This window comes from Pseudophryne corroboree, chromosome 4 (genome assembly GCF_028390025.1).
Source record: "Pseudophryne corroboree isolate aPseCor3 chromosome 4, aPseCor3.hap2, whole genome shotgun sequence".
NCBI classification, from domain to species: domain Eukaryota; kingdom Metazoa; phylum Chordata; class Amphibia; order Anura; family Myobatrachidae; genus Pseudophryne; species Pseudophryne corroboree.
Genome location: NC_086447.1, coordinates 386,764,149 through 386,781,644, shown reverse-complemented (window position 1 = coordinate 386,781,644; position 17,496 = coordinate 386,764,149). Strand labels below are relative to the sequence as shown.

The 17,496-nt window shown below is 47.3% G+C and overlaps 1 protein-coding gene across 3 annotated transcripts in view; it reads right to left on the bottom strand.

Annotated features, from left to right (window-relative positions):
- Positions 1 to 17,496, bottom strand: part of AGPAT5 (1-acylglycerol-3-phosphate O-acyltransferase 5) — a 167,478-nt gene that overhangs the window by 110,040 nt on the left and 39,942 nt on the right. Inside the window, exons 1-2 of one of the 3 annotated variants that reach the window (XM_063916683.1) lie at positions 15,152 to 15,337; positions 2,129 to 2,181 (exon numbers count right to left, since the gene is read on the bottom strand). The exons of 1 other annotated variant lie outside the window; for it this stretch is intronic. In XM_063916683.1, the coding sequence (XP_063772753.1) occupies positions 2,129 to 2,181; positions 15,152 to 15,314 (216 nt within the window). In that variant the 5' untranslated portion in view covers positions 15,315 to 15,337. Of the gene's footprint in view, positions 1 to 2,128; positions 2,182 to 15,151; positions 15,338 to 17,496 lie in introns of those variants that run through there. One more of the 3 variants, XM_063916684.1, reaches the window with a different exon arrangement.

The following is a 17,496-nucleotide window of genomic DNA, read 5'->3' as shown; positions in this document are numbered from 1 at the left end:
CCTAGCGCTGGAGCACCCGTGGTGGCGGCGCGTCAGCTACTGTTTGGTAGTCTCCTTCCAATACAGTGCGGCTGTGTCCGTATTCCCCGACTACGGGGAACCGATTCCTTACCTTCTCCCCGTGCTCCGGCCACGTCTGCTGGATCTGCTAGTATATCAGACACAAACGCCCGCCAGACAGCACTGTACACATGGGTAAGCGTTGTTGCGACCCGGCGGAGAGTTGTTGGAGCGACTTTCCAATATGCGTGTAAGACGCTGTAAAGAAAGATCGCTCAAAAACATAGTAAGACTATAAAATAAAATAAGAAAGCTTAGGGCTGCCCTAGAACAGCAGCCCTGTGACCATGGACTGGCTCCTACCGCACCAAACAAAAAACTGATTTGCCTGAGCCAGTGGGCGGGGATACATAGACGGGCCCGTTGCCTCGTGGGAGGCCTGAAAGCTTGTGACCGTTTGGTGCCAATCCGCTGTTGCTCCATATCCCATTGTTATCCTGTGGATAACCTGTGGACCCGGCCGGAGAAATTTTTTTTTTGTTATCTGGTACTTCTGAATTATTTTTATGGCTCTTTAAACTCCGTGTTCATTTAATGAAAACATTATTATGGGCAGGCTTTCCTTCATTTGCATATAATTAATTTCAAATGTGTTTGATTAAATAATTGCATAATCTCTCAATATCAGGATTAATATAATAGAAATAAGGCAATTTAACATCCATAAATGATCTCTGATGATATGGTTAAATTAAAATGTACAACAGTAAAGATGATTTTGTCACAGAAAAAGGTCCAATTATTTATTTAGATTTTAAGATATTGGCCAGGATGTAATTTAGTCCGAGTTTAGCGGCCATGTACAAGGCTAAACCATGGCTTGTACATGATTGCCCCTTTAAAAAAATGTTTCGGACTTCATTACATCCCACCAAATACCTCAAATTCAGTTTTATATTAAGGTTTTACCATGCTCATCCCCTACTTGGTGATTCAATTACCATAGCATGGCGATTCTGTTACTTTATTAGAAAATGTACCCAGGTTACATAAATTGTCATACTTTTATAAAATATATGTATAAGTGTACCCAGGATGTCCCCACCTTGCAAAAAAAAAATAAAAAAAAAATGGAAAATCTAGGATTTAACACTGGAAGTTGCATTTCTCAATTTTGTGTACACACTCATAGTTACATGAATGGTGATTCCATTACTGACTTTGAAAGTATGCTGATTTATGAAGGATAACTTACACAAGATAGCACTTAAGCTATTTTAATAATATTTTATATGGAGTTTATTGTGGGCTGTTGAGTTATAACGATTTGTTCACATTAGTTGTGGCGGTTGTATGATGAATAGAGTTTAGAACTACAAAAAGGTGGTTCCGTTACCAGTGAAACTGCCCATCTGTATAGCTAGTAGGAGACTGTGTTAATATAAGAAAGGAAACTGTACAAATATAGTAACTACATACAACACTTTAATAAAATAACTAAATGTTATTATATACTGTAGCCCATATAATGTAGATAAAACTATAAAGCCTACATATAACCTGTAGAAATAGAATAAGCAGACACCAGTTCAGTTCAAAATGACAGGAACTAACAGCCAGTTCCTAGTCAGGAACTTTTTCAAGACAGTAACCGGAAACAGATATCATTTGTTGTAATATTCAGTGATTAGCCCAGGTCAACATGAAGAAATCTGACAGACATTTTGCAGTCACTTTAATTTGTTGACAAATTATCTGACCTATGAAACAGCTGTAAGCACTTTTACTAGGCCTAATGAAGATTGAGAGACTGCCAACAGTTCTTTTACACATACTTCGTTTGTGGGGACAAAAAAACCAAACAGGTCCTTGATAAATTATAATTGTGTTGAACAGATGGAAGGCAAAACAAAGCCAATGTGTGACAGATGTCAAATTATACGCACAGGGAAAAACAAATTCCTACAAGACCCCAAATATATCTGACAAATTCCCTGTATCAGTCACTAATAATAAATTATTCAGCAGTCTCCTGGTGCGTCCTAGTCACAATGCTTTGTGACTAAGACGCATGTTTGGAAAAAATTTTTTTTTTAAAACACCCGATGCTAACAGAGTTGAACAGGACCTGGCAGCTTACTTGCACCACGCATCTCACACTGCATGTGTAGGACAACTTTTCTGTAATGAAAAATAAGCAATTCAACTTAAAGTCATTACATTTACGGGGTGTGGTATTATTTGACAAGAGTTATGTCAACAGTCATCAGGTCGACTGTCTCTTCCGTGTCACACCTCTGAGGGACTGGCAGATTTTTGCAAGTATTTCACCCCTATACCTAATCCAGGCCTGGCCGACCTGCGGCTCTCTATCTGTTGTAAAACTACACATCCTACCATGACTTGCCATAGTTTTAGCATTCCCGAATACCAAAATTGCTTAAGGTCATGCTGAGGCTTGTAGATTCACAACAGCTGGAAAGCCACATGTTGGTCAGACCTGCTCTAATGACTACCCCTCCCCCTCTCCTACTAGTGTAGTGTTGCCAGTTTGACGGTCTATTTACTAAGCCTTGGATGGAGATAAAGTGGACGGAGATCAAGTACCAGCCAATCAGCTACTAACTGACATGTCACAGGCTGGGTTTGAAAAATGACAGTTAGGAACTCATTGGCCGGTACTTTATCTCGTCCACTTTATCTCCATCCAAGGCTTTGTAAATAGACTCCACAGTCTGTAATATGGCAGTTAGGAGCTGATTGTCTGGTACTTTATCTCTGTCCACTTTATCACTTTTCAAGGCTTAGTACATTATCCCCATCTGAATACCCATTTAAGTCATGCATAAACTTTGAAGCTGTGAAGACGTATATATAATAAGCAAATTTACTGCATATATCTACTCTTATCTTGGCAAATATTAGCCTGCTCCACCTAAAAGAAACAAAGAAAACCCTTTTCACTCTATTATGCTTTAAAGTGTCTGGGGAAAATATTTTTCTTTTAGTTTTTTTTGTCTCAAGACACATTGTTTTATATTTTTACATGTTTAATTGATATTCTATACTATATTCTGACCTTTCAATATTATAAAGAATCATTTTCAAAACCTTCCACCCCCTTTTTCTTCATATTTTCTAAAGGTCATGGCATTGAATAGCATCTTCTGCACTAAATTTCAAAAAATAAAAAATAAAAAAAAATAAGAATTTACTTACCGATAATTCTATTTCTCGTAGTCCGTAGTGGATGCTGGGAACTCCGTAAGGACCATGGGGAATAGCGGCTCCGCAGGAGACTGGGCACAAAAGTAAAAGCTTTCTGACTAGCTGGTGTGCACTGGCTCCTCCCCCTATGACCCTCCTCCAAGCCTCAGTTAGGATACTGTGCCCGGACGAGCGTACATAATAAGGAAGGATCTTGAATCCCGGGTAAGACTCATACCAGCCACACCAATCACACCGTACAACCTGTGATCTGAACCCAGTTAACAGTATGATAAACGTAGGAGCCTCTGAAAAGATGGCTCACAACAATAAACAACCCGATTTTTGTAACAATAACTATATACAAGTATTGCAGACAATCCGCACTTGGGATGGGCGCCCAGCATCCACTACGGACTACGAGAAATAGAATTATCGGTAAGTAAATTCTTATTTTCTCTGACGTCCTAGTGGATGCTGGGAACTCCGTAAGGACCATGGGGATTATACCAAAGCTCCCAAACGGGCGGGAGAGTGCGGATGACTCTGCAGCACCGAATGAGAGAACTCCAGGTCCTCCTCAGCCAGGGTATCAAATTTGTAAAATTTAGCAAACGTGTTTGCCCCTGACCAAGTAGCTGCTCGGCAAAGTTGTAAAGCCGAGACCCCTCGGGCAGCCGCCCAAGATGAGCCCACCTTCCTTGTGGAATGGGCTTTTACAGATTTTGGCTGTGGCAGGCCTGCCACAGAATGTGCAAGCTGAATTGTACTACAAATCCAACGAGCAATCGTCTGCTTAGAAGCAGGAGCACCCAGCTTGTTGGGTGCATACAGGATAAACAGCGAGTCAGATTTTCTGACTCCAGCCGTCCTGGAAACATATTTTCAGGGCCCTGACTACGTCCAGCAACTTGGAGTCCTCCAAGTCCCTAGTAGCCGCAGGCACCACAATAGGCTGGTTCATGTGAAACGCTGAAACCACCTTAGGGAGAAATTGAGGGCGAGTCCTCAGTTCTGCCCTATCTGAATGAAAAATTAGGTAAGGGCTTTTATATGACAAAGCCGCCAATTCTGAGACACGCCTGGCTGAAGCCAGGGCTAACAGCATGACCACTTTCCAAGTGAGATATTTCAATTCCACAGTGGTGAGTGGTTCAAACCAATGTGATTTTAGGAGACTCAACACTACATTGAGATCCCAAGGTGCCACTGGAGGCACAAAAGGAGGCTGTATATGCAGTACCCCTTTGACAAACGTCTGAACTTCAGGCACTGAAGCCAGTTCTTTTTGGAAGAAGATCGACAGGGCCGAAATTTGAACCTTAATGGACCCTAATTTTAGGCCCATAGACAGTCCTGTTTGCAGGAAATGCAGGAAACGACCCAGTTGAAATTCCTCTGTAGGGGCCTTCTTGGCCTCACACCACACAACATATTTTCGCCAAATGCGGTGATAATGTTTTGCGGTTACATCCTTCCTGGCCTTGACCAGGGTAGGGATGACTTCATCTGGAATGCCTTTTTCCTTCAGGATCCGGCGTTCAACCTCCATGCCGTCAAACGCAGCCGCGCTAAGTCTTGGAACAGACAAGGTCCCTGCTGGAGCAGGTCCTTCCTTAGAGGTAGAGGCCACGGGTCCTCTGTGAGCATCTCTTGAAGTTCCGGGTACCAAGTCCTTCTTGGCCAATCCGGAGCCACGAGTATAGTTCTTACTCCTCTCCGTCTTATAATTCTCAATACCTTGGGTATGAGAGGCAGAGGAGGGAACACATACACTGACTGGTACACCCACGGTGTTACCAGAGCGTCCACAGCTATTGCCTGAGGGTCCCTTGACCTGGCGCAATACCTGTTACACAAAGGGGGCGACCCGGCACCGGTCTGAAAATAGTTTTTGATTACAGAAAAACCAAATTTGGACAATTTTCAAGTAAAATCTTTAATATAATGTCCAGTTTGGGGGTGCGCCCAGAGCCAGTGACATATGCATAAACAAAAGGGAGAAAGAAGAAGGCTCTTGTGTGGGCGCACTCATTAATGGTAGTTAAATAACTAGAATGAATAACACTAGGTTGATTAGTCAGAAGATAAAACAAAATTTATTTGGAAATATTAAGAATATAATTGCCCCTGGTTGAGGAGATGTGAATGATCCCAGATAAAAATGTTCTGGTCCTGCCTCAGGAAATGAGATGGAGAGGGGTAGAGACACTGGGATCATTCACATCTCCTCAACCAGGGGCAATTATATTCTTAATATTTCCAAATAAATTTTGTTTTATCTGCTGACTAATCAACCTAGTGTTATTCATTCTAGTTATTTAACTACCATTAATGAGTGCGCCCACACAAGAGCCTTCTTCTTTCTCCCTTTTGTTTCTGGCGCAATACCTGTCTAGTTTTTTGTTGAGGCGGGACGCCATCATGTCCACCTTTGGTTTTTCCCAACGGTTTACAATCATGTGGAAGACTTCTGGATGAAGTCCCCACTCTCCCGGGTGGAGGTCGTGTCTGCTGAGGAAGTCTGCTTCCCAGTTGTCCACTCCCGGAATGAACACTGCTGACAGTGCTATCACATGATTTTCCGCCCAGCGAAGAATCCTTGCAGCTTCTGCCATTGCCCTCCTGCTTCTTGTGCCGCCCTGTCTGTTTACGTGGGCGACTGCCGTGATGTTGTCCGATTGGATCAATACCGACTGACCCTGAAGCAGAGGCCTTGCTTGGCTTAGGGCATTGTAAATTGCCCTTAGTTCCAGGATATTTATGTGAAGAGACGTTTCCATGCTTGACCACAAGCCCTGGAAATTTCTTCCCTGTGTGACTGCTCCCCAGCCTCTCAGGCTGGCATCCGTGGTCACCAGAATCCAGTCCTGAATGCCGAATCTGCGGCCCTCTAGAAGATGAGCACTCTGCAACCACCACAGGAGAGACACCCTTGTCCTTGGAGATAGGGTTATCCGCTGATGCATCTGAAGATGCGATCCGGACCATTTGTCCAGCAGATCCCACTGAAAAGTTCTTGCATGGAATCTTCCGAATGGAATCGCTTCGTAAGAAGCCACCATCTTTCCCAGGACCCTTGTGCATTGATGCACTGACACTTGTCCTGGTTTCAGGAGGTTCCTGACTAGCTCGGATAACTCCCTGGCCTTCTCCTCCGGGAGAAACACCTTTTTCTGGACTGTGTCCAGAATCATCCCTAGGAACAGTAGACGTGTTGTTGGAATCAGCTGCGATTTTGGAATATTTAGAATCCACCCGTGCTGACGTAGCACTACCTGAGATAGTGCTACTCCGACCTCTAACTGTTCCCTGGACCTTGCCCTTATCAGGAGATCGTCCAAGTAAGGGATAATTAAGACGCCTTTTCTTCGAAGAAGAATCATCATTTCGGCCATTACCTTGGTAAAGACCCGTGGTCAATCCAAACGGCAGCGTCTGAAACTGATAATGACAGTTTTGTACCACAAACCTGAGGTACCCTTGGTGAGAAGGGTAGATTGGGACATGGAGATAAGCATCTTTGATGTCCAGAGAGACCATATAGTCCCCTTCTTCCAGGTTCGCTATCACTGCTGAGTGACTCCATCTTGAATTTGAACCTTTTTATGTAAGTGTTCAATGATTTCAGATTTAAAATTGGTCTCACCGAGCCGTCCGGCTTCGGTACCACAAACAGCGTGGAGTAATACCACTTTCCCTGTTGTAGGAGGGGTACCTTGATTATCACCTGCTGGGAATACAGCTTGTGAATAGCTTCCAATACTGCCTCCCTGTCGGAGGGAGACGTTGGTAGAGCAGACTTCAGGAACCGGCGAGGGGGAGACGTCTCGAATTCCAATTTGTACCCCTGTGATACTACCTGCAGGATCCAGGAGTCCACTTGCGAGTGAGCCCACTGCGCGTTGAAATTTTTGAGACGGGCCCCCACCGTGCCTGAGTCCGCTTGTAAAGCCCCAGCGTCATGCTGAAGACTTGGCAGAAGCGGGGGAGGGCTTCTGATCCTGGGAAGAGGCTGCCTGCTGCAGTCTTTTTCCCCTTCCTCTGCCCCGGGGCAGAAATGAGTGGCCTTTTGCCCGCTTGCCCTTATGGGGACGAAAGGACTGAGTTTGAAAAGACGGTGTCTTTTTCTGCTGAGAGGTGACCTGGGGTAAAAAGGTGGATTTCCCAGCCGTCGCCGTGACCACCAGGTCTGACAGACCTACCCCAAATAACTCCTCCCCTTTATACGGCAAAACTTCCATATGCCGTTTGGAATCCGCATCACCTGACCACTGTCGTGTCCATAAACTTCTTCTGGCAGAAATGGACAACGCACTTACTCTTGATGCCAGGGTGCAAATATCCCTCTGTGCATCTCGCATATATAGTAATGCATCCTTTAAATGCTCTATAGTCAATAATATACTGTCCCTATCCAGGGTATCAATATTTTCAGTCAGGGAATCCGACCAAGCCACTCCAGCGCTGCACATCCAGGCTGAGGCAATTGCTGGTCGTAGTATAACACCAGTATGTGTGTATATACCTTTTAGGATATTTTCCAGCTTTCTATCAGCTGGTTCCTTGAGGGCGGCCGTATCAGGAGACGGTAACGCCACTTGTTTTGATAAGCGTGTGAGCGCCTTATCTACCCTAGGGGGTGTTTCCCAACGCGCCCTAACCTCTGGCGGGAAAGGGTATAATGCCAATAATTTATTAGAAATCAGCAGTTTTTTATCGGGGAAACCCACGCTTTGTCACACACCTCATTTAATTCATCTGATTCAGGAAAAACTATGGGTAGTTTTTTCACACCCCACATAATACCCCTTTTTGTGGTACTTGTAGTATCAGAAATGTTCAAAGCCTCCTTCATTGCCGTGATCATGTAACGTGTGGCCCTACTGGACATTACGTTTGTCTCGTCACCGTCGACACTAGAGTCAGTATCCGTGTCTGGGTCTGTGTCGACCATCTGAGGTAACGGGCGCTTTAGAGCCCCTGACGGTGTTTGAGACGCCTGGACAGGCACTAACTGATTTGCTGGCTGTCTCATGTCGTCAACAGTTTTTTGCAAAGTGCTGACACTGTCACGTAATTCCTTCCATACTACCATCCAGTCAGGTGTCGACTCCCTAGGGGGTGACATCACTATTACAGGCAATTGCTCCGCCTCCACATCATTTTCCTCCTCATACATGTCGACACAATCGTACCGACACACAGCACACACACAGGGAATGCTCTGATAGAGGACAGGACCCCACGAGCCCTTTGGGGAGACAGAGGGAGAGTTTGCCAGCACACACCAGAGCGCTATATATATGCAGGGATAACCTTATATAAGTGTTTCTCCCTTCTATAGCTGCTGTATATGTATTTTCTGCCAATTAGTGCCCCCCCCTCTCTTGTTTTACCCTGATTCTGTAGCAGGACTGCAGGGGAGAGTCAGGGAGCCGTCCTTCCAGCGGAGCTGTGAGGGAAAATGGCGCTTGTGTGCTGAGGAGATAGGCTCCGCCCCCTTTTCGGCGGCCTTTTCTCCCGCTTTTTTTAGGAAAACTGGCAGGGGTTAAATGCATCCATATAGCCCAGGAGCTATATGTGATGCATTTCTTTAGCCATATAAGGTTTAAAACATGTTTTATTGCGTCTCAGGGCGCTCCCCCCCCAGCGCCCTGCACCCTCAGTGACCGGAGTGTGAAGTGTGCTGAGAGCAATGGCGCACAGCTGCAGTGCTGTGCGCTACCTTATTGAAGACAGGAACGTCTTCTGCCGCCGATTTCTCCGGACCTCTTCGCTCTTCTGGCTCTGTAAGGGGGCCGGCGGCGCGGCTCCGGGACCCATCCAGGCTGAACCTGTGATCGTCCCTCTGGAGCTAATGTCCAGTAGCCAAGAAGCCCAATCCACTCTGCATGCAGGTGAGTTCGCTTCTTCTCCCCTTAGTCCCACGATGCAGTGAGCCTGTTGCCAGCAGGTCTCACTGAAAATAAAAAACCTATTTAAAACTTTTACTCTAAGCAGCTCTGGAGAGCTACCTAGCATGCACCCTTCTCGGCCGGGCACAAAAATCTAACTGAGGCTTGGAGGAGGGTCATAGGGGGAGGAGCCAGTGCACACCAGCTAGTCAGAAAGCTTTTACTTTTGTGCCCAGTCTCCTGCGGAGCCGCTATTCCCCATGGTCCTTACGGAGTTCCCAGCATCCACTAGGACGTCAGAGAAAAAGGAGCACGCAATCGGGCATATATGCATTAGACGATACGATACGCGCTATTAGTTATTTCAATATGACAAATCATGCCAATATTATCCTAGTGTGTACCCGCCTTATGCTTTGGATAAACACAGAACCTCACGATGGCAGGAGCTATCCTTCTCTACAAGCCATCCCAGCCTCGAGCAGAGCTGGAAAAAGTCCTTGGGGAGAACACTGAAGTGGGTATCTATCTCCAGTAAAGTACATAAGCCTCATAATTAAACTCAAGAGAGAATTTCAGTTTAGTAGTTATTTAATAACTAGTTTTATGGTAAGAACTTACCCTTGTTAAAACTCTTTCTGCGAGGTACACTGGGCTCCACAAGTCTGGACAATAGGGGGTGTAGAGTAGGATCTTGATCCGAGGCACCAACAGGCTCAAAGCTTTGACTGTTCCCAGAATGCACAGCGCCGCCTCCTATATCACCCCGCCTCCCAGCACAGGAGCTCAGTTTAGTTAACCAACCCAATGCAGTAGCAGGAAAAGAGACAACGGTTGGTAGCCACATACACCACACTCTCACGACAAGAGAAGTGTCAGCAGCTAATGCCATATCAACCCAAAGAAGCTAAGTGCGTCAGGGTGGGCGCCTTGTGGAGCCCAGTGTACCTCGCAGAAAGAGTTTTAACAAGCGGCAGTATCGAAGGCATAGAACCTTATGAACGTGTTCCCGGAGGACCACGTAGCCGCCTTGCACAATTGATCAAGGGTCGCAGCACGTTGGGCCGCCCAAGAAGTTCCAACAGACCGACTAGAATGGGCCGTAATGTGAACAGGAGCTGACAGACCAGCCTTCACATAAGCATGCGCAATCACCATTCTAATCCACCTGGCCAGGGTCTGCTTGTGAGCAGGACAGCCACGTTTGTGAAATCCAAACAAAACAAAGAGAGAATCAGACTTTCGAATAGAAGCAGTTCTCTTCACATAGATACGGAGAGCCCGTACCACATCCAAAGACCGCTCTTTGGGAGACAAATCAGGAGAGACAAAAGCTGGAACCACAATCTCCTGATTAAGGTGGAACGAAGAAACCACCTTAGGTAAATATCCGGGACGAGTCCTAAGAACCGCCCGGTCACGGTGAAAATCAGATATGGGGAACTACAAGACAAGGCACCCAAATCCGACACTCTTCTAGCAGAGGCAATAGCCAGCAAGAACACCACCTTAAGGGAAAGCCACTTAAGGTCAGCTGAACCAAGAGGTTCAAATGGAGGCTCCTGCAAAGCCTCCAAAACCACCGACAAGTCCCAAGGAGCCACAGGCGGGACATAGGGAGGTTGGATACGCAACACACCCTGAGTGAAAATATGATCAGGTAAAGTCGCAATTTTTCTCTGAAACCACACCGACAAGGCAGAAATATGAACCTTGAGGGAGGCCAAACGCAGGCCTAAATCTAGGCCCTGCTGTAGAAAAGCCAAAAGTTTGGCTGTACTAAACTTGGAAGCGTCATAATGGTTAGATGCGCACCAAACAAAGTAGGAATGCCAGACCCGATGGTAAATCCGAGCAGAGGCCGGTTTCCGTGCCCGCAGCATAGTTTTAATGACCTCTTCAGAAAAACCCTTAGCTCTTAAGACGGAAGCTTCAAGAGCCACGCCGTCAAAGACAGCCGGACTAGGTCCTGGTAGACACAGGGGCCCTGAACGAGGAGGTCCGGGCGTTGTGTTAGTAGAAGTGGACGCTCTGATGATAGGCCTTGCAGGTCTGAGAACCAGTGCCGTCTGGGCCATGCCGGAGCTATGAGAAGCAGATTTCCTTTTTCTTGCTTGAACTTCCGAATTACCCTGGGCAGGAGTGACACCGGAGGGAACACGTACGGCAGCCGAAACCTCCACGGCACTGCCAGCGCATCCACGAATGCTGCTTGAGGATCCCTTGTCCTTGCTCCGAAGACAGGAACCTTGTGATTGTGTCGAGACGCCATCAGATCCACATCTGGAAGACCCCACCTTTCCACGAGGAGTTGAAACACTTCTGGATGGAGGCCCCACCCGCTGGCATGCACGTCCTGACGACTGAGAAAGTCCACTTCCCAATTCGTAGAATCCGTGAGGCTTCCTTCATTGCCAAACGGCTTCGAGTGCCGCCTTGATGATTTATGTAAGCCACTGTGGTGGCGTTGTCCGACTGTACTTGAACAGGATGGTTCTGAATCAAATGCTGGGCTAGGTTCAACGCATTGAAGACCGCTCGCAATTCCAGAATGTTGATCAAGAGGAGAGATTCCTCCTTGGTCCACCGACCCTGCAAGGAGTGCTGCTCCAGCACCGCGCCCCAACCTCTTAGACTGGCATCTGTCGTCAACAGGACCCAGTTGGATATCCAGAAGGGACGGCCTCTGCACAATTGTCGGTCCTGGAGCCACCAAAGCAGTGACAAACGGACCTCCGGAGTCAAAGAGATCATTTGAGACCTGATCCGGTGAGGCAGGCCGTCCCACTTGGCTAGAATCAGCTTCTGGAGGGGGCGAGAATGGAATAGAGCACACTCCACCATGTCGAATGCTGATAACATGAGGCCCAGCACCTGCATTGCCGAATGTATCGACACTTGCGGACGAGAAAGGAAGCAACGAATCCTGTCATGAAGTTTCAGGACTTTCTCCTGAGACCAGAACAACCTCTGGTTGTGAGTGTCCAACAGCGCTCCCAGATGCACCATGCTCTGAGCAGGAACCAGGGAGGATTTCTTCCAGTTGATGAGCCACCCGTGGGCTTGTAGAAACCGGACCGTCATATCCAGATGACACAGGAGAAGATCTGGGGAATTTGCCAGGATTAACAAGTCGTCCAGATACGGCAGTATCCTGACCCCTTGACGGCGGAGTACCACCGTCATCACTTTGGTGAAGACTCGCGGAGCCGTTGTTAAACCAAAAGGTAACGCCCGAAACTGGTAATGGAGGTTGCCAATATCGAACCTCAGGTATTGTTGATGTGACACTGCTATAGGAATATGCAGGTAAGCATCCTGTATGTCCAGGGAGACCATGTAGTCCCCAGGTTCCAAGGCCAGAACTATAGAGCGAAGGGTTTCCATACGGAACTTGGAAACCTTCACAAACTTGTTCAGTGCCTTGAGGTTGAGAATGGGCCGGGAGGACCCATTCGGTTTCGGGACTAGAAACAGCGGAGAATAGTACCCCCGGCCCCTCTGAGCAAGAGGCACCTGTACTACGACTCCTGTATCCAGGAGGGTCTGTACCACCGAATGCAGTGTGTTTGCCTTTGTCTGGTCCGACGGGACGTCTGTCTGGCAAAATCGATGAGGTGGGTCGGTTTTTGAAGGTTATGGCGTAACCTCGAGTGACGACTTCCCGTACCCAGGTATCTGAAGTGGTCTTCAACTATTCCTGGGTATACCCTAGAAGCCGGCCCCCCCACCCTGGGATCCCCCAGGGGGAGGCCCGCCCCATCATGCGGCAGGCTTATCGGTCTTGGCTGCTGGCTGACGGGCAGCCCAGTCTCTTCTGGGCTTCGGCTTACCAGGATTGGAAGTGCGGGCCTGCTTATGATAAGCCTGACCTTTTGTTTTACCTAAAGGACGAAAGGGGCGAAAGGACGTGCCTTTGGCATTCGACACAGAAGGAGCTGTATTAAGCAGACAGGCAGTTTTGGCAGTAGCCAAGTCAGCCACTATCTTATTTAAGTCCTCCCCAAACAGAATATCCCACTTGAAAGGGAGTACCTCCAGGGTTTTTCGAGAGTCCAGATCCACAGACCAGGATCTCAGCCACAATATCCTGCAAGCCAGGACTGACGTAGTAGAGGCCTTGGCTGCTAGGATACCGGCATCAGAAGCCGCCTCTTTAATATAGCGAGAAGCTATGACAATATATGACAAGCATTGTCTAGCATGGTCAGAGGAGATTTCAGCTTCTAACTCCAAGGCCCATGCTTCAATAGCCTCTGCCGCCCATGTAGCTGCAATAGTGGGCCTTTGTGCAGCACCCGTGAGGGTGTAAATAGCTTTTAGACAACCCTCGACACGTTTATCCGTAGGCTCTTTTAGAGACGTGACGGTAGTGACAGAGCTGAGGAAACCACCATCCTAGCCACATGCGAGGCGTTTCCCAATTCTTAGACAGCTCACGCGCGAGGGGATAGTGAGCCAGCATCTTCTTTTGAGGAACAAACTTCGTACCCGGGCTTTGCCAGGGTTCCTGACGTATATCCACTAGGTGGTCAGAGTGAGGTAAAACTTGTTTAATCACCTTCTGACGCTTGAACCTATCTGGTTTCTTAGAAGGAACGGATGGCTCGGGATCATCCGTAATCTGCAGAATTAATTTAATAGCCTCCAAAAGATCAGGAACATCCACATGTGAACTACCCTCCCCATCAGCCGTATCTGAGTCAGAACCTGTGGGGTCAGTGTATGTGCTGTCTTCATCAGACGAGGTGTCAGTGACAGCAGTGGATTGTGAGGAGACGAGCGCTCGCTTAGAGGACCTCTTGGACTTAGGCGAGCGTTGGTCAGACTTTTTAGTAGTCAGGGACTGGTTCACCTTCTTTAATTGAACAGATAAATCGTCCGCCCACGGCGGGTTAGCTGCAGGGACCACATACGGTTGTACCGGCATTGGGGGTCCCATAGGGGGTGTTAGTTTATGAACTAGCGTATGCAGAAGCGTGGAAAAAGCGGCCCACGGAGGGTCAGTATGTGCCTCAGTTGCCACAGTCCCACTGGGGGGCAAGGAGCCCCCAGAACCAGGGCCCACAGCTGCTATATTCTCCCCATATGTGGCTGTGGCTTCAGCAACACCAGCAGTGTGTTCCGCCCCAGAACCGTTACCCTCAGAAGCAGACATGATATAACTTGCAGTATGAGGTAACACAGTACAATTATTAGCAGCACTATATCCCTAAACCCAAACCCCTACGCAGTGTAGTCAGCACCAGCAGAGATAAAGGAGAGATATGATGACTAAATCACAGAGAAAAATACGTAATACAGTATATCTTTGTGAAAATCCTATATTAAATAACACCTGACGCACCAAGCCCCCTCAGGTTATAGAATATAGGGATAGCAAGTTGAGTGAAAGACACGAGATGGACACCACTCAGCTATCAATGCACACACAAATAGTCACAGTTTGTACAATGCAGAGGTTATTACAGACAATAATACTGCACTGGACTAGCTTACACAGCTATATAGTCAATAGATATAACACTACACAGTAAGAAACTGGATGTGTATCACAGGGTAATTGTACTATAAACCCCTGACTAAATGCACTCTTTCTTAACTAACACTGACTAAAAAGGCAGGTAGAATACTTAAGTGTCATGTAAAGGCACAGCGCTGACAACCAGGTGGCTTTACAAAGGAGGATTTGCCCAAGCAGTCCCAGGAACAGTGAGCTGAGGAGTAATGGCGCCGCAGACACTGACAGGGAGTGAGGAAAAGACAGAGATGCAGCTCCAGGGCGGGAACACTTGCTGGAAATGGCGCCCTGGGGCTGGGGGAGGGGCTTCAGGTCTAAGCCTTATCCCCCTTGCTGGCAAAACCACCGGGTACTGTGGGCGATATTAAAATCGGTTTTAAGAGAAAACCGGACCTGTGCCCATGCCCTGGTGATCTAGTGGGATCGCCTGCATCCACAGTGTCCACCGCCAGCGCGCGCGGCCCGCTTCCCACTGACTGCGCCGGATCGCAATAAAGACCTGGTCCCGCGAGCGGGACCCACTTACCACCTCCCAAAGCGCGGCCACGCGATCCTGGAGAGCCCCAGCCGTGTGTGTCTAATATGAAGAAAAGCGGAGCCTCCGCTGTAGGTACCCGGCAACCAGGGCTCGGGAGTGTACAGCGCCGCTGGGGAGAGCTGGAGCTGCAGCAGTGAATGTCACAAGACATTTACCACCGCTGCTGCCCTTGAAGTCTTCACTTTTTACCTCATAAAAAGCTTTTCTCAGGGCTGCTTGGAGCAGCCCCTCTGTTAAGTGCCTGCTTACTGCAGCACCAACTGACAAACTGAGCTCCTGTGCTGGGAGGCGGGGTGATATAGGAGGCGGCGCTGTGCATTCTGGGAGCAGTCAAAGCTTTGAGCCTGTTGGTGCCTCGGATCAAGATCCTACTCTACACCCCCTATTGTCCAGACTTGTGGAGCCCAGTGTACCCCGCAGCAGAAATAGAGCCTATTGAGTCGTTCATCAGACATGGATCATGCTGCTATAGCTCTAACTGCTTATCCTCTTTAACGAGGCAAAGCAGGAAGCAGTACCGATGAGAATTATTAACATCTCTTCTGCCGGAGTGGGAGGGTTAAAACTCCTCCCTCCAGCGGCCCCTGCCAGAGCCCACAGCGTATCAGCCTAGCGCTGATAAGCTGTGTCTCACCTCCTGCCAGCTCCAGGCGGCATGCCAAGATCTCACAAGCAACACAAGATCTCCCATGCAGCCCAAAGCCTGGCAGCCGCTACAGCCAGGTACAATGCTGTGGCAAAGACAGCTGCAGCTGTCAGAAGAGCTAGTGCCACTTACAGTTCATACATTGGGTGGCGCACTCGCGTGCTCTCTTGTAGACAGCAGCACCGTCATTTCACACACATCACCACATTAATACATGGGGGAGAAGCGGTATCAGCGCACATAGCTTGCGCTCATACCATTAAACCCCATAACAGTTAATAATACATCTCCTGCCATGTTAGCAATTGCAGGCATATGGCATAAAGATCAGTGTTTCGCAAATATGTGGACTATAAACTTATGGCATTAAAATATTATTGCAATTGAAAAGAGCTCAATATTAATTACTTTAAGAGCCACAGCATGTTTAATTAGTAATTTTATGTTGACTCCAATACGCTACAAGAGATTTGTCAGGACAAATGTTATATTACACAAAACGCTTTACAGCCTCAATCCTCATGGAACACTGAAGGTGCCCACACACTAGAACGATTCTAGGGACAATGTGCACAATTTCGACACATCAGATCGATATATCATTAGTAAAAGTGTGAATCGTGTACCTTTCACTAATGATAACAATTCGATTCGCGGGTCATTTTATAGATCTTTAGATCTTCCCTACTGCAGGGAAGATCTGAAGCGATCGTTAGTGAAAGCATGCTCCCGGGTGTGGACACTCCTCAGACCTTAAGATCTATCTTAAGGTGGGTACACACTGATAGATATATCTGTCGATCAATTGATCGGCAGATATATCTATCTATGGACGGATTGGGCAGTGTGTTGAGCATACACACTGCCCGATCCGTCGGGGATTGACGTCTTGAACTGGGCAGGCGTGTACACACACAGAGACACGCCAATATATCGGTAGATATATTGGCCGTCGGCTGTGCTGCGGGGCCGACACAATGTCTGAACGACGGAGTTCACAGACAAATCGCCCCTACATACTGGCCGACGGACCCACGATATATCGGCCGTTCAAGAAAACGGCTGATATATCGGCCAGTGTGTACCCACCTTTACGTGTATGCACCAAATAGTTTGTCCCGGACTGCCAGAAAGTTCAAGGGAAAATGGTTAAAGGCCTTTTAGTCTGTGGGCACCTAAACAGCCCAGGTTTTACACAAGGTAAAGAGAGAAAGAATGTCTCTTTGTTGGCGCACTAGAGTTTATTTAAAATATAATATTTATTGTATTCATTAAAAACGTCCAACCACGAAATGAAGACAGAAAAGTAATACAATAAACCCGAGGTTACCAAACGCGGTCCACAAGGCACCCCAACAGTCCAGGATTTAGGTATAGCCGTGGCTCAGCACAGATGCTTAAATCAAATTGACCGAGGTGCTAATTAAGTCACCTATGGCCAAGCATGGATACATGTAAAACTTGGGCCGTTGGGGTGCCTTGAGGACCGCGTTTGGGAACCTCTGCAATAAACGTTATATTTTAAATGTACTCTAGTGTGCCAACAAATACATTCTCTCTCTCTTTTCCTTGTGTTCATCAATTTTGTTTCTGATGGCACCCCCAATAACCAAATGGTACATACATAATCTTTGATGGTTATTAATTGGGGTTATCTTTAGTGAATTGTATTTTGTATTTAACTTGT